The sequence below is a fragment of the Prionailurus bengalensis genome, chromosome E2 (genome assembly GCF_016509475.1).
Source record: "Prionailurus bengalensis isolate Pbe53 chromosome E2, Fcat_Pben_1.1_paternal_pri, whole genome shotgun sequence".
Lineage (NCBI taxonomy): Eukaryota > Metazoa > Chordata > Mammalia > Carnivora > Felidae > Prionailurus > Prionailurus bengalensis.
The window spans coordinates 25,630,661-25,649,406 of NC_057352.1; the positions used below are offsets into that span (position 1 = coordinate 25,630,661).

At 39.5% G+C, this 18,746-nt stretch overlaps 1 protein-coding gene across 1 annotated transcript; it reads right to left on the reverse strand.

Moving 5' to 3' along the window:
• Positions 1 to 360: 360 nt before the first annotated feature.
• Positions 361 to 18,648, reverse strand: DNAJA2 (DnaJ heat shock protein family (Hsp40) member A2). The gene is made up of 9 exons (XM_043600805.1): positions 18,454 to 18,648; positions 16,667 to 16,726; positions 16,159 to 16,382; positions 13,126 to 13,206; positions 12,741 to 12,874; positions 10,826 to 11,022; positions 3,047 to 3,191; positions 2,781 to 2,908; positions 361 to 2,191 (listed from the first exon to the last, which is right to left on the reverse strand). The coding sequence occupies exons 1-9, from the start codon at positions 18,529 to 18,531 to the stop codon at positions 2,000 to 2,002; spliced, it is 1,239 nt and encodes a 412-aa protein (XP_043456740.1). The 5' UTR covers positions 18,532 to 18,648; the 3' UTR covers positions 361 to 1,999.
• Between the last annotated feature and the right edge of the window lie 98 nt (positions 18,649 to 18,746).

Genomic DNA, 18,746 nt, shown 5'->3' on the forward strand with positions numbered 1-18,746 from the left:
ACTGAGCCCCCAGGCACCCCTTGGAGTTTCTTTTCTAGGGCAATGAAAATGTTCTGGAATTAGACTATGGTGGTGGTTGCAAACTCTAGAAATATATTGGAAACGACTGAGTCGTACACCTTTTATAAAAAGGTAGATTTAATGGCTTATGAATTGTTATTTCAATAAAGTTACTGAAAAGACTCTTTGTGCTGTTGATACTATACATCCTTATTCTGTAAACAGGTGCTCTACAAAAGCAGAGCACAACTGAGTGAAATAACAGATCTCAACAAGGTTTTATTCTCCTTCCATATGGTTTTCTTTGCTATGGCCAAAAAACCTGAGTAGAATTAAAAGAAAGACTACACTGAACAACTCTAATGTTTTATAAACCTTTATTGGAAAGGCTACAAACTTCATATTGCCACTGCATTTCTTAACCTTAAAGTGGTTGTGGGGAAGTAACCTTGGATACAAAACTACTATGCTGTTGAATCTTGCCCAGGCTGGTTGTAAAATATTTTTTGTACAATGGAGGTAGAGTGGATAGGGCAATAATTTAATCCTCACAGGCCTTGATTAATGCCAGGACACTTCCTGACATCCCACCCCCACCCCCACCCCCCCACCATTCAGGTTATCTAGTAGGCCTAGAAATAAACTACAAGTACTGTATTTAGGCTCAGGGATGGCATAATACATTTTTTAGTTTTCAGTTTTCCCCATTTGTTCTTTTACAAATGTAAAATGTATAACTGATGTCTCTTTTGCCTAAAATTAAAGTGTGTTCTAAAAATATCTACTCTGGGAATGAAAAGGTAGAAGATGGAAAGAGCAACACAACATCCTTTTCATAGTTTTACCTGATTTTTCTCATACCAGCCTAAGAGTCTTACTTTTCTATAAAACATTAGTAATCGATGCTTCCCCCAATTTCAAATATTCAACTTAATGGAGACAGAGAATCTTTAACTTAACATTTAATGAAAACAGAGCATTTTAACAGGTTCTATGCAGACATGGTTCTAATATTGATTTGCTGTTACCTTATTTTTAAAAGGGGGAGGTGGTGGGGAAATACAGAGGCTAGGTTAACCTGGCCCCAATGCTCAGGATTATAACTTATGAGTTACAGAACTCAGATGTCCTTGACTGTACAAAGCATCAGTTGAAGCCAATAAAGCCTGTTTTTACCAACATGTCAAACTTTCTTTTTGCCTTTTAAAACTATAAAATGGGCATGTACCTGAAGCATAAGCTTCAGGCCAATGGGCTTTTACGGGCTGCTTAAGAACCAGAATGAAGGATACATTCTCCAGCTTAAAGATACATTTTACAGTTCAAAGTATGTTTTTCCTTCTAAAAATGTGACACAAAGAATAATTTATACCAACTGCTTTTTATTATTGAGTCTCAGAAACCTTTCACAAGATGGTTAAAAAAAAAAAGAGGGGGGAAAGAAAAACAAAACAAAACAAAAAAAACTTTACAACCACAGCTAATGTTATTTTCTCCATTGTTCCCAGTCAGCTCCAAACCCATTGTGTGCAAAGCCCATTTTTCCATGCATCTAAATGATAGATACAGGCTATGAAATTCTTTATTCTATTTGTAGCAGCTTACGCAGGTGCAGCCAAACACAAAGCTTCAGGACAAATTGTACACAAACTTTACAATGTGGGATTTGGATTTAAAATATGAACATAAAATCTACACAAAACTGATAAAAATCAAGCACAGATACCAGGACTGAAACTTATAACCCATGTGTGAAAGGGAGTCTTGTTTCCTTTCAAGTGCTTTATTCTGCTACAGAACAGTCAAAATGAAGATGTAAAGCTTTGTGGTTAGTTTAAATTATACACTCTGTAGATACTATACCAATTTTAAAAGTTACACATAGACCAACAGATGTCCATCAGTTCATCTGGATTGACCAGACACTCCAGCTGAATAGCTGAAAGCAAACCGAGCAAATGTGGAAAGAAAATCCACCTGTGCAATTTGTTTGCAGAGTTTACTGATGGGCACATTGCACTCCTGGTCCATGATGGCTGCTGCTTTCTTCATCAGAGCTATCATTATAGGCTTCACGCCTCTGACCACCTCCTGAGCCCCGAGTGCTATCAAATTCTTGAAGCTCTACCTCCTCTGTATCTCCAATGATGTTTGGAACTTCTGGTCTAGATGGCAGAAGGTCTTCTAGTTCCTTCATTAAAACAAAACACAGATTAGCTGGGAAATATCTTCAACTTTCCTTTGGATACAATCCAAGATATATGCTTGAGAGTTAAGATAGGTCAACCTATGTGCACTTTAAGCCAGAGATCACAAACTGATGACACACAGGCCAAATCTGCAGAAATCTTTTGTACAACCCAACTACTACTTAGAAAATAAAAAGCCAGAATCAGTTCCCAACATTAAAACACTGAAAGGTTTCACATGAGACATGCCTTCCCGCATAGAACAGCTAAAAGATGCTAAGCTGGCATACTATGATATGTTGGATGCCTTTTCAGGTGAGGGATCTGGTCTCCAGAGAGCCCCAATCCTCCCAACACCAACTCATACCCAGTCTGCTTTACTTCTTTACTATTCCCTGCTTGGCCCTGTCAACATTTACACCAACAAGCCTCACATTTAATAACCACCAGAACGGCCCAACAATCACTCAAATGTTAAAAAAGTAAAATTTTATAAATTATGTGTTCTAATCTTAGCACTAAAAACAAATGAACGGTGACAAAGAAAAGCAACTATTATTAAACTTTATCTGCTGCTTAGAGAACACTTACAGAAAGCTTGTCTGGGTTGATCCAGTTGTTTTCAGGAAACTGCACATCAAATTTTATGTATAGATCACCTTTTTCAAAGGGATTACGATACTGTGGCATTCCTTCACCTCGAACTACACGGACACATCCTATTGAGTAAAAAGGAAACTATTTAGAATTTATTCAAGAAGGTACTCAATAATTCTTTTGAGAGTCACTAGCTATAAAAAATTAAAAATCACAAAAGAACACATGGAATCCTGGGTCAAACAAAAATCAAGATCTACCTGGTTCAATTACTTTTCCAGGGGGGTATTTCACCACAATCTGACGTCCATCAAGGTGTTTAAATGTGAACTGAAATCCACACAAAGCTTCAACAAGTCCTATCTTGTATGTCATGTGCAAATCATTCCCGTCTCTCTGGAACACCTACAAATAAACCACACAAAACATTTTAAAAAAGTACGGAGCCATGACCTGTTGTGCTGTGCTCCTTGAAATAATTTCAAAACCTTAATTCTACCATTCATAGTAAAAGCCAAACTGTCATCATCCCTAATTCCCTAAATTTACATAAGGAAACCTAGCTATTTTCACTTAATATATTAGAAAATTCTGTCAGAAAAGCACTGGAATCGAGAAAACAATGGCTCATAAGGCAGGCTGAGGCTCCAAAAAACAGAACCAGGTATATTCTACAATTGTGGCCCATTTCCTGACTCTGCCTCTGAGCAAAAAAAATGGTGCAGACAGTCCAGTAAGATTCTGTAGAACAGGTTCACCTTAGGACTGTTCCCCAGACGTGATCCTAACAGGTAAAGGGGAGAGTCCAAATTCAACATAAAGTTCAACCAGTAATGTTCAGCCAGTAAACGGGCTCACACACATGTACAAAGAAGTTTTATCTCATCTAAAATTCAAAATTTGCTTGATTTGTAAATCAAACAGCAAATGCTAAGGGTGACTAATTACACTATAAGCCTATTGACTAGGTAATGCAATGATTATTCAAGAAACATCAAATATGTTTCTGAGCTTTTAACGTATAGAAAAAATATATCCAACTTCACACATACCTTACAATTTTTGCTTATTAGAATTTACAAATATCAGGGCACCTGGGTGGCTCAATCAGTTAAGTGTCTGACTTTTGATTTCGGCTCAGGTCCTTCTCATGGTTGAGATCAAGCCCTACTTCAGGTTCTGTGAGGAGTGTGGAGCCTGCTTAAAATTCTCTACCTCTCTCTGCTCCTCCCCTGCTCGCATACACTCTCTTTCAAAAAAAAAAAAATTTACAAATATCTATACTTAGCCTTTGAGATTTAGGATGAAACAAAATTTACAATGAAAGGTCACTAAGATTTTTTTCAATACAAAATAGTCTCTTCCAAAAAAACAATGCTGGCTAATTCAGGAAAAAGTGGAAATCTAAAAGATATCCTCTTTTCCTAAATTATCCTCCTAAATTTACCCATGAAGAAAAGTTAATCTCAAACCATTATCTTGGATCAGTGGTCCTGAACCAGCAGCCTCAGCAGCACCAGGAAACTTGTTAGGAATGCACATTCTTCGGCCACACCCCATACCTACTGCATCAGAAACTATGGAGGTAGGGCCTAGTAATCCGTAGTTTTAACACCAGGTGATTCAGGGGCGCCTGGGTGGCTCAGTCGGTTAAGCGTCCCACTTCGGCCCAGGTCCGTGAGTTCGAGCCCCTCTTTAGGCTCTGTGCTGACAGTGCAGAGCCTGTTTCAGATTCTGTGTCTCCCCCTCTCTCTCTGACCCTCCCGCATTCATGCTCTGTCTCTGTCTCAAAAATAAATAAACGTTAAAAAAAAAAAATTAAAAAAAAGAAACACCAGGTGATTCTAATGTATGTAAAAGTTGAGAACCACTGAGTGTATATTACCTATGTGCATTTCTTTAAGTATTTCTCACAATGGGTGAAAAAATTAAGTTCAATAAGGATTCTTCAATGCAGAATGTTTTAATGCTTTAATATCTATAAAATGTGTTTCTAAACATCTTATAATATTATTGTTCCAAGAATCATCTATAACCAAATATCCTTTGGTTAAAACTACATTAGAAATAGGGAACAAGGGGCACCTGGGTGGCTCAGTCAGTTAAGCATCTGACTCTAGATTTTGGCTCAGGCCATGATCTCATGGTTTGTGAGTGTGAGCGCTAACAATGAGGTGCTTGGGATTCTCCCTCCCCCCCCCCCAACTCTCTCTCTCAAAATAAACTTAAAAAAAAAAAAAAAAAAAGGGGCGCCTGGGTGGCGCAGTCGGTTAAGCGTCCGACTTCAGCCAGGTCACAATCTCGCGGTCCGTGAGTTCAAGCCCCGCGTCAGGCTCTGGGCTGATGGCTCGGAGCCTGGAGCCTGTTTCCGATTCTGTGTCTCCCTCTCTCTCTCTGCCCCTCCCCCGTTCATGCTCTGTCTCTCTCTGTCCCAAAAATAAAATAAAAACGTTGAAAAAAAAAATTAAAAAAAAAAAAGGAATAAGAAGGGACACCATGCTCCTGGATAGAAGAGCTCAACTTAAAGTGATTCCAATTAAAAATGATATCAAGGCGACGGCGGGGGGGGGGGGGGGGGGGGGGGGCGGCGCAGGGACTAGTGGACAGGTGAGTAGATTAGAAAACCTGGTGCTAAAATTCAAACAGAATAAACAAGCAAGGACACTCAGGGAATTTTTTAAAAACCATGTTAATTAGAGGCCCCTGGGTGGCTCAGTCTGTTGAGTGTCCTTTTGTTTAGTGTCGGTTGTTGTTTGACTTCAGCTCAGGTCATGATATCAGAGTTCATGAGTTCGAGCCCCACATCAGGTTCTGTGCTGATAACTTTGGAGCCTGGAACCTGCTTCAGATTCTATCTTCCTCTCTCTGTCCCTCACCCGCTTACGCATACTCTCTCTCAAAAATAAATAAAAAACAACTAATTAAAAACCAAGAACCAGATAGTAAAAGACTTAAAAGCAGTAAGAATTTCTGGAAAACAAAGGTACAGAGAACAGAGAAGGGACTAACATCACCAGATATGGTGATTTTTTGCTATGCAAATGCACAATGGTAGCCATAACACCAGAACAGATACACACCTGTACTGAAAGATGAATACACATGATTTACTGCACTCTCAAAATCAAATGTTTTTTGATCAGAAAATTTATACTGTTTCAGCTAACAGCACCCACCCTAATCTCATGGCTTCATAATTCCTTCAGCACAAGTGTTGGGGGGGGGGGGGAGAAAATAAAAGAAAAAAAAAAAGCCCCTAACAAAAGAACTACAAGCTTTTTCATGAACTAGTTGAGACTACCCAACTTTTCTTAGAGGGTTAATATTTTTGGGGCATCTGGGTGGCTCATTCGGTTGTGTCCAACTTCAGCTCAGGTCATCATCTCACAGTTCATGGGTTTGAGCCCCACGTCGGGCTCTGTGCTGACAGCTCAGAGCCTGGAGCCTGCTTTGGATTCTGTGTCTCCCTCCCTCTCTGCCCCTTCCCTGCCTGCAATCTGTCTCTCAAAAATGAATAAACATTAAAAAAAAAAAAAAAAAAAAAAGGAGGTTAATATTTTCAGTGGTATAAATGAAACAAGATGCCTAAATCCCACCCTGGGCTCAAATTTACTTTATTGGTCATAATAAAACCAAATCTTTGACCTCTTTCTAGCTGAACTTCCACTCTAACCTCTACCATCTTTTATTTTCTACTTTACACAGTTACATCTGCTGTCTGTTGGAAATTCCATGCAATCCACACCTTCCAACAATTTTAAGAGGTGACCTTCTTCCAAATACCTCCCCATAGCCCTAAGAAAGAAAAGTAGCTTATTCATGATCTCATTTGATTCTACAATATCCTTCTAAGGGAGGCCTATCTTTGTATTTAGTAAAGCCAAGCCAAGCCCAGGGATCCCAAAGCTAGTAAATGGGGAGTCAGAACTTAAGTCCTTGTCTCCAAATCCAGTAATCTTCATTAAAAAAATTTCCATTTAATTATGTAGCAACATTAGAAACATCAGTTAGGCATTAGACTCCTGATTTTGGCTCAGATCATGATCTCACAGTTCCTGAGATGGAGCTCCACGCTGTTAGTACAGGGCCTGCTTGGAGGATTCTCATTCCCTCTCTCTTTCTGCCCCTCCCCCGCCCGTGCTCTCTCTCAAAATAAACATTTTTTTTTTAATTATGTAGCAACATTAAAGAATGAATATAGGGGTTAAAAAAAAAAAAAAGATTTCACCATTAGTCTGACATACCAAAAACTCTCCGCCAAATAAGCATTACTTAACTTCCCCATTACTCTCCCGCTACTACAGTGCCACACATCATTTGGTAACTGTTCCAAGGATATAGCAACAAAAATACCCACGTGTTGTCTGAACCATCTCAAAATACAGTTTATACCCAAGCATACTATAAAGCTTATAAACATCTCAATTACTTGGTTATCTTTCTGCCTTCATCCTTTGTATGGTGGTGTGCATGAAAGGCATGACTGAACAAATGAGGAAGTAGCTAAAATACCAATTAACAGAGAATCTAGAGTTACAAATATTTCAACCTATAAGACCTTAAGACAGAATTCTAGGAATTACTGTTTTTTTAGCAATCAAGAAGCCCTTGCTATTTGCAGGATTAGCAATATCCACAAAGGGCCTAGATGTAGATAGTAATTTATAGTTTTGCCAAGGCAAGAAATTTGCCCTGAGAAAAACAAAGGAGAGCAAGCCACAACCTAGCATGGGAATTGATCTAATCAAATTCCCAGAATCTGCGTCTCAATATGGCTTTATTCTCTATTAGATTCGATTCTTTAAGTTTTATTTATTTACTTTGAGAGAGAGAGTGAGGATAGGGAGAGGGAGGGAGAGAATCCCAAGCAGTCTCTGTGTCAACACAGGCCTCAATCTCATGACCATGAGATTATAATCTGACCCCAAATTAAGAGCCAGACACTCAACCGAGCCACCCAGGCACCCCGTGATTTTCAAAATTTGTAGAAATCACCATCAAATGGGAGAGATTTTTAGTGTAAACTAATAAAGTGGTGACTTGTGATATAAAGACCTTCAGAGAAACTCAAGTCAATGAGATCAAGTAATGCCAGAACCCCGTCAAAGGCTTTTATAGTCAAGAATCTGGGTGATTACTAAACAAGTTTCCTGAATAGCTCCAGATACAGCTTTCAAGAATAAAGGCTTTTTACAACTGCACCAAGAACCATAAAGTACCTAGGAATAAACCTAACGAAAGAGGTAAAAGATCTGCACACTGAAAACTATAGAAAGCTTAGGAAAGAAAAGGAAGACACAAAGAAATGGAAAAACATTCCACACTCATGGATTGGAAGAAAAAATTATTGTTAAAATGTCAATACCACCCAAAGCAGTCTACACAGTCAATGCACTCCCAATTGAAATAGCACCAGCATTCTTCTCAGAGCTAGAGCAAACAATCCTAAAATTTGTATGGAACCACAAAAGACCCGAAATAGCCAAAGTAATGTTGAAAAAGAAAACCAAAGCAGAAGGCATCACAATCCTGGACTTTAGCCTCTACTACAAAGCTGTAATCATCAAGACAGGATGCTACTGGCACAAAAACAGGCACATAAACCAATGGAATAGAATACAGAACCCAGAAATGTACCCACAAATGTATGACCAACTAATTTTTGACAAAGCAGGAAAGAATATCCAATGGAAAAAAGACAGTCTCTTTAGCAAATGGTGCTGGGAGAACTGGACGGCAACATGCAGAAGAATGAACCTGGACCACTTTTTTACACCATACACAAAAATAAATTCAAAATGGATGGAAGACCTAAACATGAGACAGGAAACCATCAAAATCCTAGAAGAGAAAACAGGCAGCAACCTCTTTGACCTCAGCCGCAGCAACTTCTTAATTGACAGGTTTCCAGAGGCAAGGGAAACGAAAGCAAAAATGAACTATTGAGACCTCATCAAGATAAAGATAAAAAGCTTCTGCACAGCAAAGGAAACAATCAATAAAACTAAAAGGCAACCAATGGAACGGGACAAGATATCTGCAAATGACACATAAGATAAAGGGTTAGTATCAAAAATCTATAAAGAATTTACAAAACTCAACACCTGAAAACCAAATAATCCCATCAAAAAATGAAAGACATGAATAGACACTTTTCCAAAGAAGATATACAGATGGCTAACAGACACATGAAAAGATGCTCAACATCACTCATTATCAGGGAAATACAAATCAAAACCACACTGAGATACCACCTCACACCAGTCAGAGTGGCTAAAATTTACAACTGAGGAAACAGATGTTGGCGAGGATGTGGAGAAAAGGGGACCCTCTTGCACTTTTGGTGGGACCACAAACTGGTGCAGTCACCCTGGAAAACAGTGTGGAGGTGCCTCAAAAAGTTAAAAAATAGAATTGCCCTATAACCTAGCAATAGCACTGGTAGAAATTTATCCAAAAGGTACAGGAGTGCTGATTCACAGGGGCACATGTGAAGAGCATGTGCTATTATAGCAGAGCTATCAACAGTAGCCAAAGTATGGAAAGAGCCCAAATGTCCATCAACTGATGAATGGATAAAGAAAATGTGGGGTGTGTGTATGTATGTATCTACATACATACACACACACACACACACACACACACACACACACACACACACACACGCACGCAATGGAATACTACTCAGTGATGGAAAAGAATGAAATCTTGCCATTTGCAACATGGATGGAACTGGAGGGTATTATTTTTATTTTTATAATCATGTTTAATTTTTTTTAATGTTTATTTATTTTGGAGAGAGACAGAGAGTGAGTGGGGGAGGGACAGAGACAGAGAGGAAGACACGGGATCTGAAGCAGGCTCCAGGCTCTGAGCTGTCAGTACAGAGCCTGACGTGGGGTTCGAACTCACAAACGGCGAGATGATGACCTGAGTTGAAGTCGGACACTTAACCCACTGAACCACCCAGGCATCCCTGGAGGGTATTATACAGAGAACTGAGGATTGATGGGGCTGGGGAGCTGGGGAAAATGGAAGATGGGCACTGAGGAGGGCACTTGTTGGGATGAGCACTGGGTGTTTCATGTAAGTGATGAATCATGAGAATCTACTCCCAAAGCCAAGACTACACTGTATACACTATATGTTAGCTAATGTGACAATAAGTTATTAAAAAAAAAAAAAAAAAAAAAGAATAAAGGTTCACAGGGGCACCTGGGTGGCTCAGTCAGTTAAGTGTCCGACTTTGGCCCAGGTCATGATCTCAATGGTTTGTGAGTTCAAGCCCCACGTCAGGCTCTGTGCTGACAGCTCAGAGCCTGGAACCTGCTTCGGATTCTGTGTCTCCCTCTCTCTCTGTCCCTCCCCTGCTAGCATGCCCTCTCTCAAAAATTAATAAACATTAAACAAAGAAAAATAACAATAGGCTCGTAAAAAAAATAAAGGCTCATACCATACTATATGGCACATCAGAAAAAGAGGTGCAATGGTATAATCAAAAGAATATACACTAGACCACATCGTTGGACCAGTTAATTATGCCTTGAACCTAAAATACAACATAAGAACAGAATAAATTTTTTTTTTAACTGTAGTACTGTTTCTATCAAGAAAAGGTCACTTGGTTAACCCAACATGTAAAACAATTCAACAGAAAAGCACTGAGGACTGAAGCCCTATCTATCCACCATTCAACACCAAAGGAGTTTCACAATGAAAAATAAGCTGCCTTAGATCATCTGGTCCAATGCCCTTATTTTCATAAATAAGGAAACTGGGGTACAGAAACAACAGGATTACTTATGATTACAGTGTAATCAATGGCTGAGCTGCAACCAAAACTGACTCCTTTTCAGTGCTTCTGACTGCACCTGGCTTGTTGGTCTACTAGTCAGTTCTTATGAACTCAGCCCAAGCACTTAATAACTTCATTTAAGTTCAAAGTTGTTCCAGAGAACCCAAAAAGATCTAACCCGTACCTTGAGCAAAAGACTCATTTCTGCATAAAACAAAAATCAAACAAACAAAAAGGAAATTACCTCATGTTCCTTCTCTTGGAGCAAAAGAACAATGTCTCCTGGTTCCACTCCTGGGGCCTGATCTGCTTCCCCAGTGAATGTAATTCTCTGTCCATGTTTCATGCCTTTGTCTACGTGGACTTCAAGAATCTTCACTTCTTTAATCACCTTCTTGCCTTCACATTTTTTACAGCGGTCCTTTTCATTAATTACCTCTCCTAGAAGAGAGGTCATTCAAACTTCCAGCAAGAGAACCATACCGCACTCTTAAGATACGTCTTGATAATGCTTTTATTCATTAAATAAACGTTCCGAATCTAACTGCTATCTAAAGTTTTGTTTAAACTATCTTTCTTAGTAACAGAAACTTGCATCTTACTACCCAGTCTCCTCTATTTCAGAGTATAATGTATTTTAAAATACACTTTCTTGGCTGACTCATCTCCTAAATTTAAAACAAAGTCCAAGGATCAACAAGGAAACAGAATGTGTGGTCAAATGCTAAAGCTTCTACAAGTGCTTCTTCATTTTTTGTTTTCAGTCTTAGTTTCATATAGGTTTAACTCTGTCAGAGACAACCCAAATAAAAATTTAAATACCCTTTATGGATCATTATTACATTGTATAATCGGTACTGGATTTTATTTATTTCATAGACTAACCCCTGCTCAGGTGTCCTATCATGGATCTTCCTTTTATTTAGGTGCACTATCATTGACAATTTCCAAAACCAAAGAAGAGATGGCTGAATTTTATCTGACACTGAGTATCTCCATACCATGTTTAGAACAACACAGCTTTTCTATGCATTCTTCTGAAACATTTAATTAGTGGTATAATGAAGTAAACATGAAGTTGTACATAACTTATTATGAAAAAATATCATTGATTTTTGATGGCTGATTATTGGCACATATTAATGCTTAGATGACACATATAATTAATGACCTCAGGGACTGTTTCTAGAACACTGCTTTCAAAAAGTATGTTCTGTACAACACCAGTTCCTCACAATGGTAGTGGTACACAGGAAAAGATTTCAGTGAACTTGGTTCTTGATGGCAGAAACTGTTAGAAATTTTAATAAGGGAAAGTGCACTGAGACTTTACAGGAAGGGAATATAATATGTAGTTTCTCCATTATCTCATCACTTCCTGGAGCAATTTGGAAAAACATGCTCTAGAACTGTTTTCAGTGTGGTAGCCACCAACCATTTGTGGCTATTTAAAGTTTAAATTAATTAAAATTAAAAATTCAGTTACTCAGTTACACTAGCTAAATTTCAAGTACTCAATAGCCACAGGTGGCTAATGGTTACCATACTAGACATTGCATATACAGCATTTTTCCGTTACTGTAGAAAAATTTCATTAGATAGCACCGCTCTACAACAGGGTCTGGCAAACTAAAACCCACAGGCCAAATTGGGTATGCCCTTGTTTTTCTAAGAAATGTTTAGCTGGAAGTCAGTCATGCCCATTTAGTTATATATTGTCTGTGGCTATAAAAGCATTACAAGGATAGGGGTGAGTAGTAGTTTCAAAAACCATTCTGAGCCTAAGTATTTCAAAGACATTCAAAGCCTAAAGTATTTACTTCTGTGAGAAGGACTTCAATCCCTGTAACTACCCTTAAAAGCTAGCAGCTTACAGTACAATCTGTTGCTATCTCCCTCTTTCTCAAATATAACCTTTAAAAATATAAAGGGACAAAAAACTTTGCCCATCCTTTTGGAACTAAAAAAGACTAACATTTCACTGAACGTAACGTAAACTTACTATTTGTGTTCATTGGGCCTATACATAATAATTATTTTCATTTTTTCTTTTGGAACTGTATGAATACACATGTTAAAAAGAAAAAATATAAGCCTCTCCAATTCCTGCATTCCCAATCCATTTCAACATAAAAGCAGAGAAGTACTGGCATGCATACCTTCTCCATTACAGTCAGAACACACAGACTGCATCTGTTGTACCATTCCCGGAGCCAGCTGTCTTATCATAATGCGTACACCTCGACCCCGACAAGCACTACACTTCTGAACAGCTCCAGACTTTCCACCTTGGCTAAAGCAAGCAAAAGTGTAAATTAGATTTTTGCCCATAGACCATTCCAATAGGTCATGGAAAACAAGAATTGTGCTTTTCAACTTCATCTTCTCAACACCCAATGACCAGTATTTAAATGGACTTTCAGAAGTATCAGAAAATGTTGAGTTGGGTAGTTTAAATCATGAACAATTTTTACCTGGTAGAGACTAAATGTACCACTGAAAGATCAGATGAAATGCATTTTATAAACTAGAACACACACTTACCCACTGCATGCACTACAGAGTACATTCTTGCTAAGTTGTAGTTTGGTTGTCTTGCCATTATACAGATCTTCTAAAGATACTCTGGGGAGAAAAGAATTAGATTCAATCAAATTTTGCCAAGTTCTCCTAAATACAAGATATACATGACAGCTGACACAGCAAATTCCACTATAGCCTTTTAAAACAAAGAATTAAAAAACATCTTACACTAAGTCAACTAAGGTTTTATTTTGTGGCTCAAATTAACAGGATTTTATGGTTATGGACAGTATATATGGTGTCAAAACCAGAACCTACAGGATCGGGCCAACAATTTACTATGCTGCATTTTCTGATAAAGTTGATAACTGCAAAAACTCAAGGATCAACCTTCTTCTGGCCTCAAGCAGGAGCCCCTCCATCTAATCCAACCCTGTGAATGTGGTACAATTATTATCCTCATCTTACAAGACATAACTGACCCTAGAGAGGTTAACTTGCCTTACTTGATCACACAGGCAGTTTGGCTCCAGAATCCATGCTCTACTAAAGACTCTGTTCCCCTCAAGGACAAATTTTAGAAAAGCTACAAAGTTACATTACAACTTATGAGAGTTATATGCAACTTAGATTGTATATGTCTCAAAAACAAAACAAAAAAAAAGTGACCTTGTCAACAGTGTGACAGAGAGGAGGAAAAGAACAGGTTTTCAAGAGAGAAGTTTTAGAGGTCTTAAGAAACCACTGGCTTATAAGCAAAATTATATATTTGAATTAACTTTTACCAAACTTTCAAAGGGGTCTATGATCAAAGTAGGGAGGTTTAGGGGCGCTTGAGTGGCTCAGTCGGCTAAGCTTCCAACTTTTCATTTTGGCTCAGGTCATGATCTCACGGTTTGTGAAATCAAGCGCCAGCATCAGGCTCCACACTGAACATGAAGCCTGCTTGGGATATTCATTCATTCATTATCTCTCTCTCTCTCTCTCTCTCTCTCCCTCCCTCCCTCCCTCCCTCTCTCTGACCCTCCCCTGCTCATATGCATGGTCTCTCTCAAAATAGACATTTATAAAAAAGGCAGAGCTTATAAGCCTATTAAAAATACACAACTGATAAAACCCAACTACCTTTATACAGCAGATGAATTATAGGACCATTCATTTCCAAACCAACCTCAAAAAATATCTATGTATATCAAGTCTCAAAAACACTATTCAGGGGCGCCTGGCAGGCTCAGTCAGTTAAGTGTTCACCTTCGGCTCAGGTCATGATCTCAAGGTTCATGAGTTCAAAGCCCTGCATGGGGTGGGGGTGGGTCTTTCCTAATTTAATTTTTAAATTAAAAAAAAAATTTTTTTTTAACACTATTCATTTAGGATCTGAAAGCAATGCTTTTAATGTGTTTTACCCATCTCATTGTGTTTTTATATTTCTTTCAGCAGTAAAGATTTACTTTAAAATAGAGCAACAATAGTTAAAAGTAATTTGCAAAGCACCCATAATATTTATTTTGTGGTATTCAAACTTTCCCAAAATCATTATTTCAAGCTAATATTTGTACACATTCTAGGCAGTATAAGAATAAGACACTTAGGGACAAAACATTATCAACACTTGCAAATAATGACATAGCTACAGCTTAATCTTAGACAAAAGCAATTGGCTGCATCTTTCTTTTAGTACTCATAACAATCTTTAACCAAATCATTTACAGAAAAAAAAAATAGGTATGTCTTTTCCTCCTTGTATATTAAACTGCAATCAGTATGCAAAACCACTATCTAAGAGGCCAGAAAAATACGCACTTCAACATGGCCAATGGACAAAAAATGTGGGTAATAGTCTGGCCAAGCTGGCACTATCCACCAATGGTGCTAAACTGGCACAATCCTTTACAAGGCAATTTAGTTGTATTTATCAGCCTCAAAACACTGATGCCTGCCTGGGAATCTCTGCCAAGAAGAGACAAAGCTGTATATAAAGATACTCAAAGCAGTTACTCATTACAGAAAAATATTAACAACAGCTTATAGAAAAGGTGAATGATTAAATAAATCATGGAATGGAATATTATAAAGCCACCCAAAATGAAATGTAACAACAGGTAAATTCTAAATAATATTAAAACAGGCATTTACTATATAATTTGAAAAAAATTTTAAGGAGAATATTAAGAATTTATTAAGGTACAGCAAGCACTCTCTTGATCCTATTTACTTCTTAGATCACTTCTGTATCAAAGAAAAAAGAACACACACCATACAAGTATTACTCTTCGAATAATATCCTAATGATAATTTCTGAGGATAAATTCTTTTAAAATACAAACAAATTTGAGAATGAGATTCAAACAATGTAACAGTTTACACTTCCTCTAATCTACTCAAATATATAAATTAGGTAATATGAAATATTTTAAATAAACGATGAAAGTCAAGTCTCTGGCATTTGCTAGTAAAACCATTATTGGTTCGTGAAGAGGATAAAAGACCTCACAAACTTTGCAAAGTAAAATAGCTACTTTCATACTGTAGAGGGCCATTGGTGGTTAGCAGTCTAAGATCAAGGTCAGACACCATTCATATGTTGGCAGGTTAATGTCAGGCTTGAAGCCAGCAAGCTCCATGGAAACCAATTTAGGAGAGTTCACACTGAGGATCAAGTAATGAGTGACTGTAACAGTGTAAACAAACTAGTCAGAGAGTCACTCACTTTGTAAGTTTTTAAACAAAAAGTAACTTGTGAAGTTTAAATACTTAAAAAGCAAATAATCTTCATAATTGAAATTTTAAATGATTTAGTAAAAGCAGCTTCAGACGCATATAACAAAACCACCTACCTACTCACTAAAAACACCATCCTTTCAGATCTGTAGCAAAGTACAAACACCTAGGTTACCAAATTCAATTTAGTCACCCAAAGAAGAGAGCAAGGACATGGAAGATTTTTTTTTTCTGACAAAGGATGAACATTTTTAACACATTTCTCTTTACTGAGCATTACTACATGAAAAAAATAGTACTTAATATTTTTTAAGAAAGAAAAAAGATATTTACTTAAGTGGATGCATCATGTCTTCTCCTCTTCTTCTGCCATTTCGACTTCTACTCTGATTGCCCATAAAGCCGAACAATCCCCCACCAAAAATGTGAGAGAAAATATCATCCATGCCACCACCTCCGCCGCTACCTTCCCGAAGACCTTGTTCTCCATATCTGTCATATAATTCACGTTTCTCAGGATTTGACAGTACTTCATATGCAAAACTTATTTCTTTGAACTATAAAGAAAAGTAACAAGGAAAACAATTGGGTTCTCAGGAAGAAGAGTGGGGGAAAGGTTAAGGGAATCTGGAATCTAAAAGAAAAGCTACAAATTACATTTGGTTTGATTCTGGTCCTACCTCCCTCTGCCCGGAATGCGGGCATTCCCATTACAAAACCAAAATATTCTTAAGGTAAAGATTTGGCTCTACAGGCATAGATGGGACTTTTCTTACAACGTTCCTGTTTTTAAGGAGGGCAGTTTAAAACTGAAACCTCATGGGGAAAAGTGTCAACTTACTTTGTCACCAGCATTTGGATTCTTATCAGGATGATATTCCTTGGCTAACTTTCTGTATGCCTTCAATAAAAAAGAGAATTTTTAAAAAAGGTTACATACAAAATCTGCTTTCAAGATTTGTGAGTACTAAATATCCATTTTTCTGAGAAGCAATTGTTCTAAAATCAGAACCTTCCAAAAATTATCTTTTATTCACTAAGACTGTTTGGCATCTAGATTCATAATTACTAATTTATCCATCCCAATACTGTTTACTCACTAACTTGATCCAAAAAAGCAGACAGCAGCTATACTTGAACAATGCCAGAGAAAAACCAAAATACTGGAAAATTCTGCATCTTCACTATTGTCAAACGACTTTGATGGCCAGTAACCAGACCAAGATGACTCCAATGAACTCTTAAGAAATGACTGTCAAGGGGCGCCTGGGTGGCTCGGTCGGTTGAGCGGCCGACTTCGGCTCAGGTCATGATCTCGCGGTCCGTGGGTTCGAGCCCCGCGTCGGGCTCTGTGCTGACAGCTCAGAGCCTGGAGCCTGTTTCAGATTCTGTGTCTCCCTCTCTCTGACCCTCCCCTGTTCACGCTCTGTCTCTCCCTGTCTCAAAAATAAATAAACGTTAAAAAAAAAAATTAAAAAAAAAAAAAAAGAAAGAGATGACTGTCAAGCTTAGCAAACTGCAAAACATTACTACTAAAAATTAAACTAAGAATCTCTGCTCAGGATAGCTCCTGCCTTTCCTCTAGTTGAAATACCAGGAAAAAGCCAGGAGAAGCTTTTAATATTTCATGTGGTGGATTTATCAGGGTCTTAATTAATTGGAGTGACCTCAGTTCTTCGCGAAGTTGCATACATTTTAGGTGGCTGGGATATACAGCACTTAAGTCTTTATTCACAGACACATGAAATTATATAATACAGACTAGCATTTCCGGTAAGGTAACAGGAAGTCCATTTTACTCTCAACTGTATTAGTCCCAGTGCCTAAGGAGCATTCTCATTTTTTCTCAGCTTACAAATCTGGATACTCTAAAATCGGCGAAGACGGTACAGGGTTTAATCAAATGCCGCAAGCGCCTTGAAATCCTTAGATCAAAGATTCGCAGCACTACAAACAACAATAAGGTCTTATATTTATTTTTAGTGTGCACTCAGGTGTTTGGCCGAGACCCACGGCTTATTCCCGAAGCGGATACAGAACATCTAGGTTACCTGCCCACAGAACAATACATCCGAACACAGACCCAAGGGTCTGTGAGCGGAGGAGGAAAAGAGCGAGGTGCTCCTGCGGCCGCGGCACCCAGGAAACATCCCCCACTGCCCGGAGGCACCGACGGGGGCGGCCTCAACCCTCCCGCCAGACCCTAGACCCAGCCACGACTCGGCTCCGACGCCGACTACCACGACGTGGACAACTTCTCTCCCGGGGCGAGATGCGCTGCGCGCCTCTGTCCAACCTGTTTTTCCAGGGTGGTGACCTCCGCGCGGGGAGGGCCGAGCAGGCTGCAGCCTCCCGGGAGCGCCCAACCTCCGGCGCCCGCCGGGGGAGACAGGAAGGAAGCGTTCTTCTGGTGTTTGCGCAGGGGTGGGTTTTATGTGCTGCATTTGCGGGCGGGCGGGGCCGACAGCCCAAGGTCAGCCGAGGCCGGTCTCGCCGCCACCGCCCCCCAGCCTGGGCCCGCCGCGTCCGGCGCCGGCTCGTGGGCAGCCCCGTAGCGCGGCCTGGCCGCCCCAGCCACGCAGGCCCGCGCCCCTCACACCCTGCCTGGCCCGTCCCGCTCCCCACTACCTTCTTCAGCTCGTTCTCGCTGGCACCGGGTGGGACGCCCAGAATGTCGTACAGCTTAGTGTCGGCCACGTTCGCCATGGCGGCCGGCTGGGAAGCGCTCAGAGCAGAAGGCGACGGAGCGCAGCCAGGCCCACAGCGGCGTCGGCGGCAGCGCAGGCCGAGGAAGACAGCGAGGGGGAAGAGGGGCGGAGCTGAACTTTGACCCGGCGCACGGCGCGCCGTGACGTCGCTACGCGGAGTCCGCCCCGAGCGCTTGGCAGCGACTGTTGAGGGTAGTGGTGGTGACCGAGCTT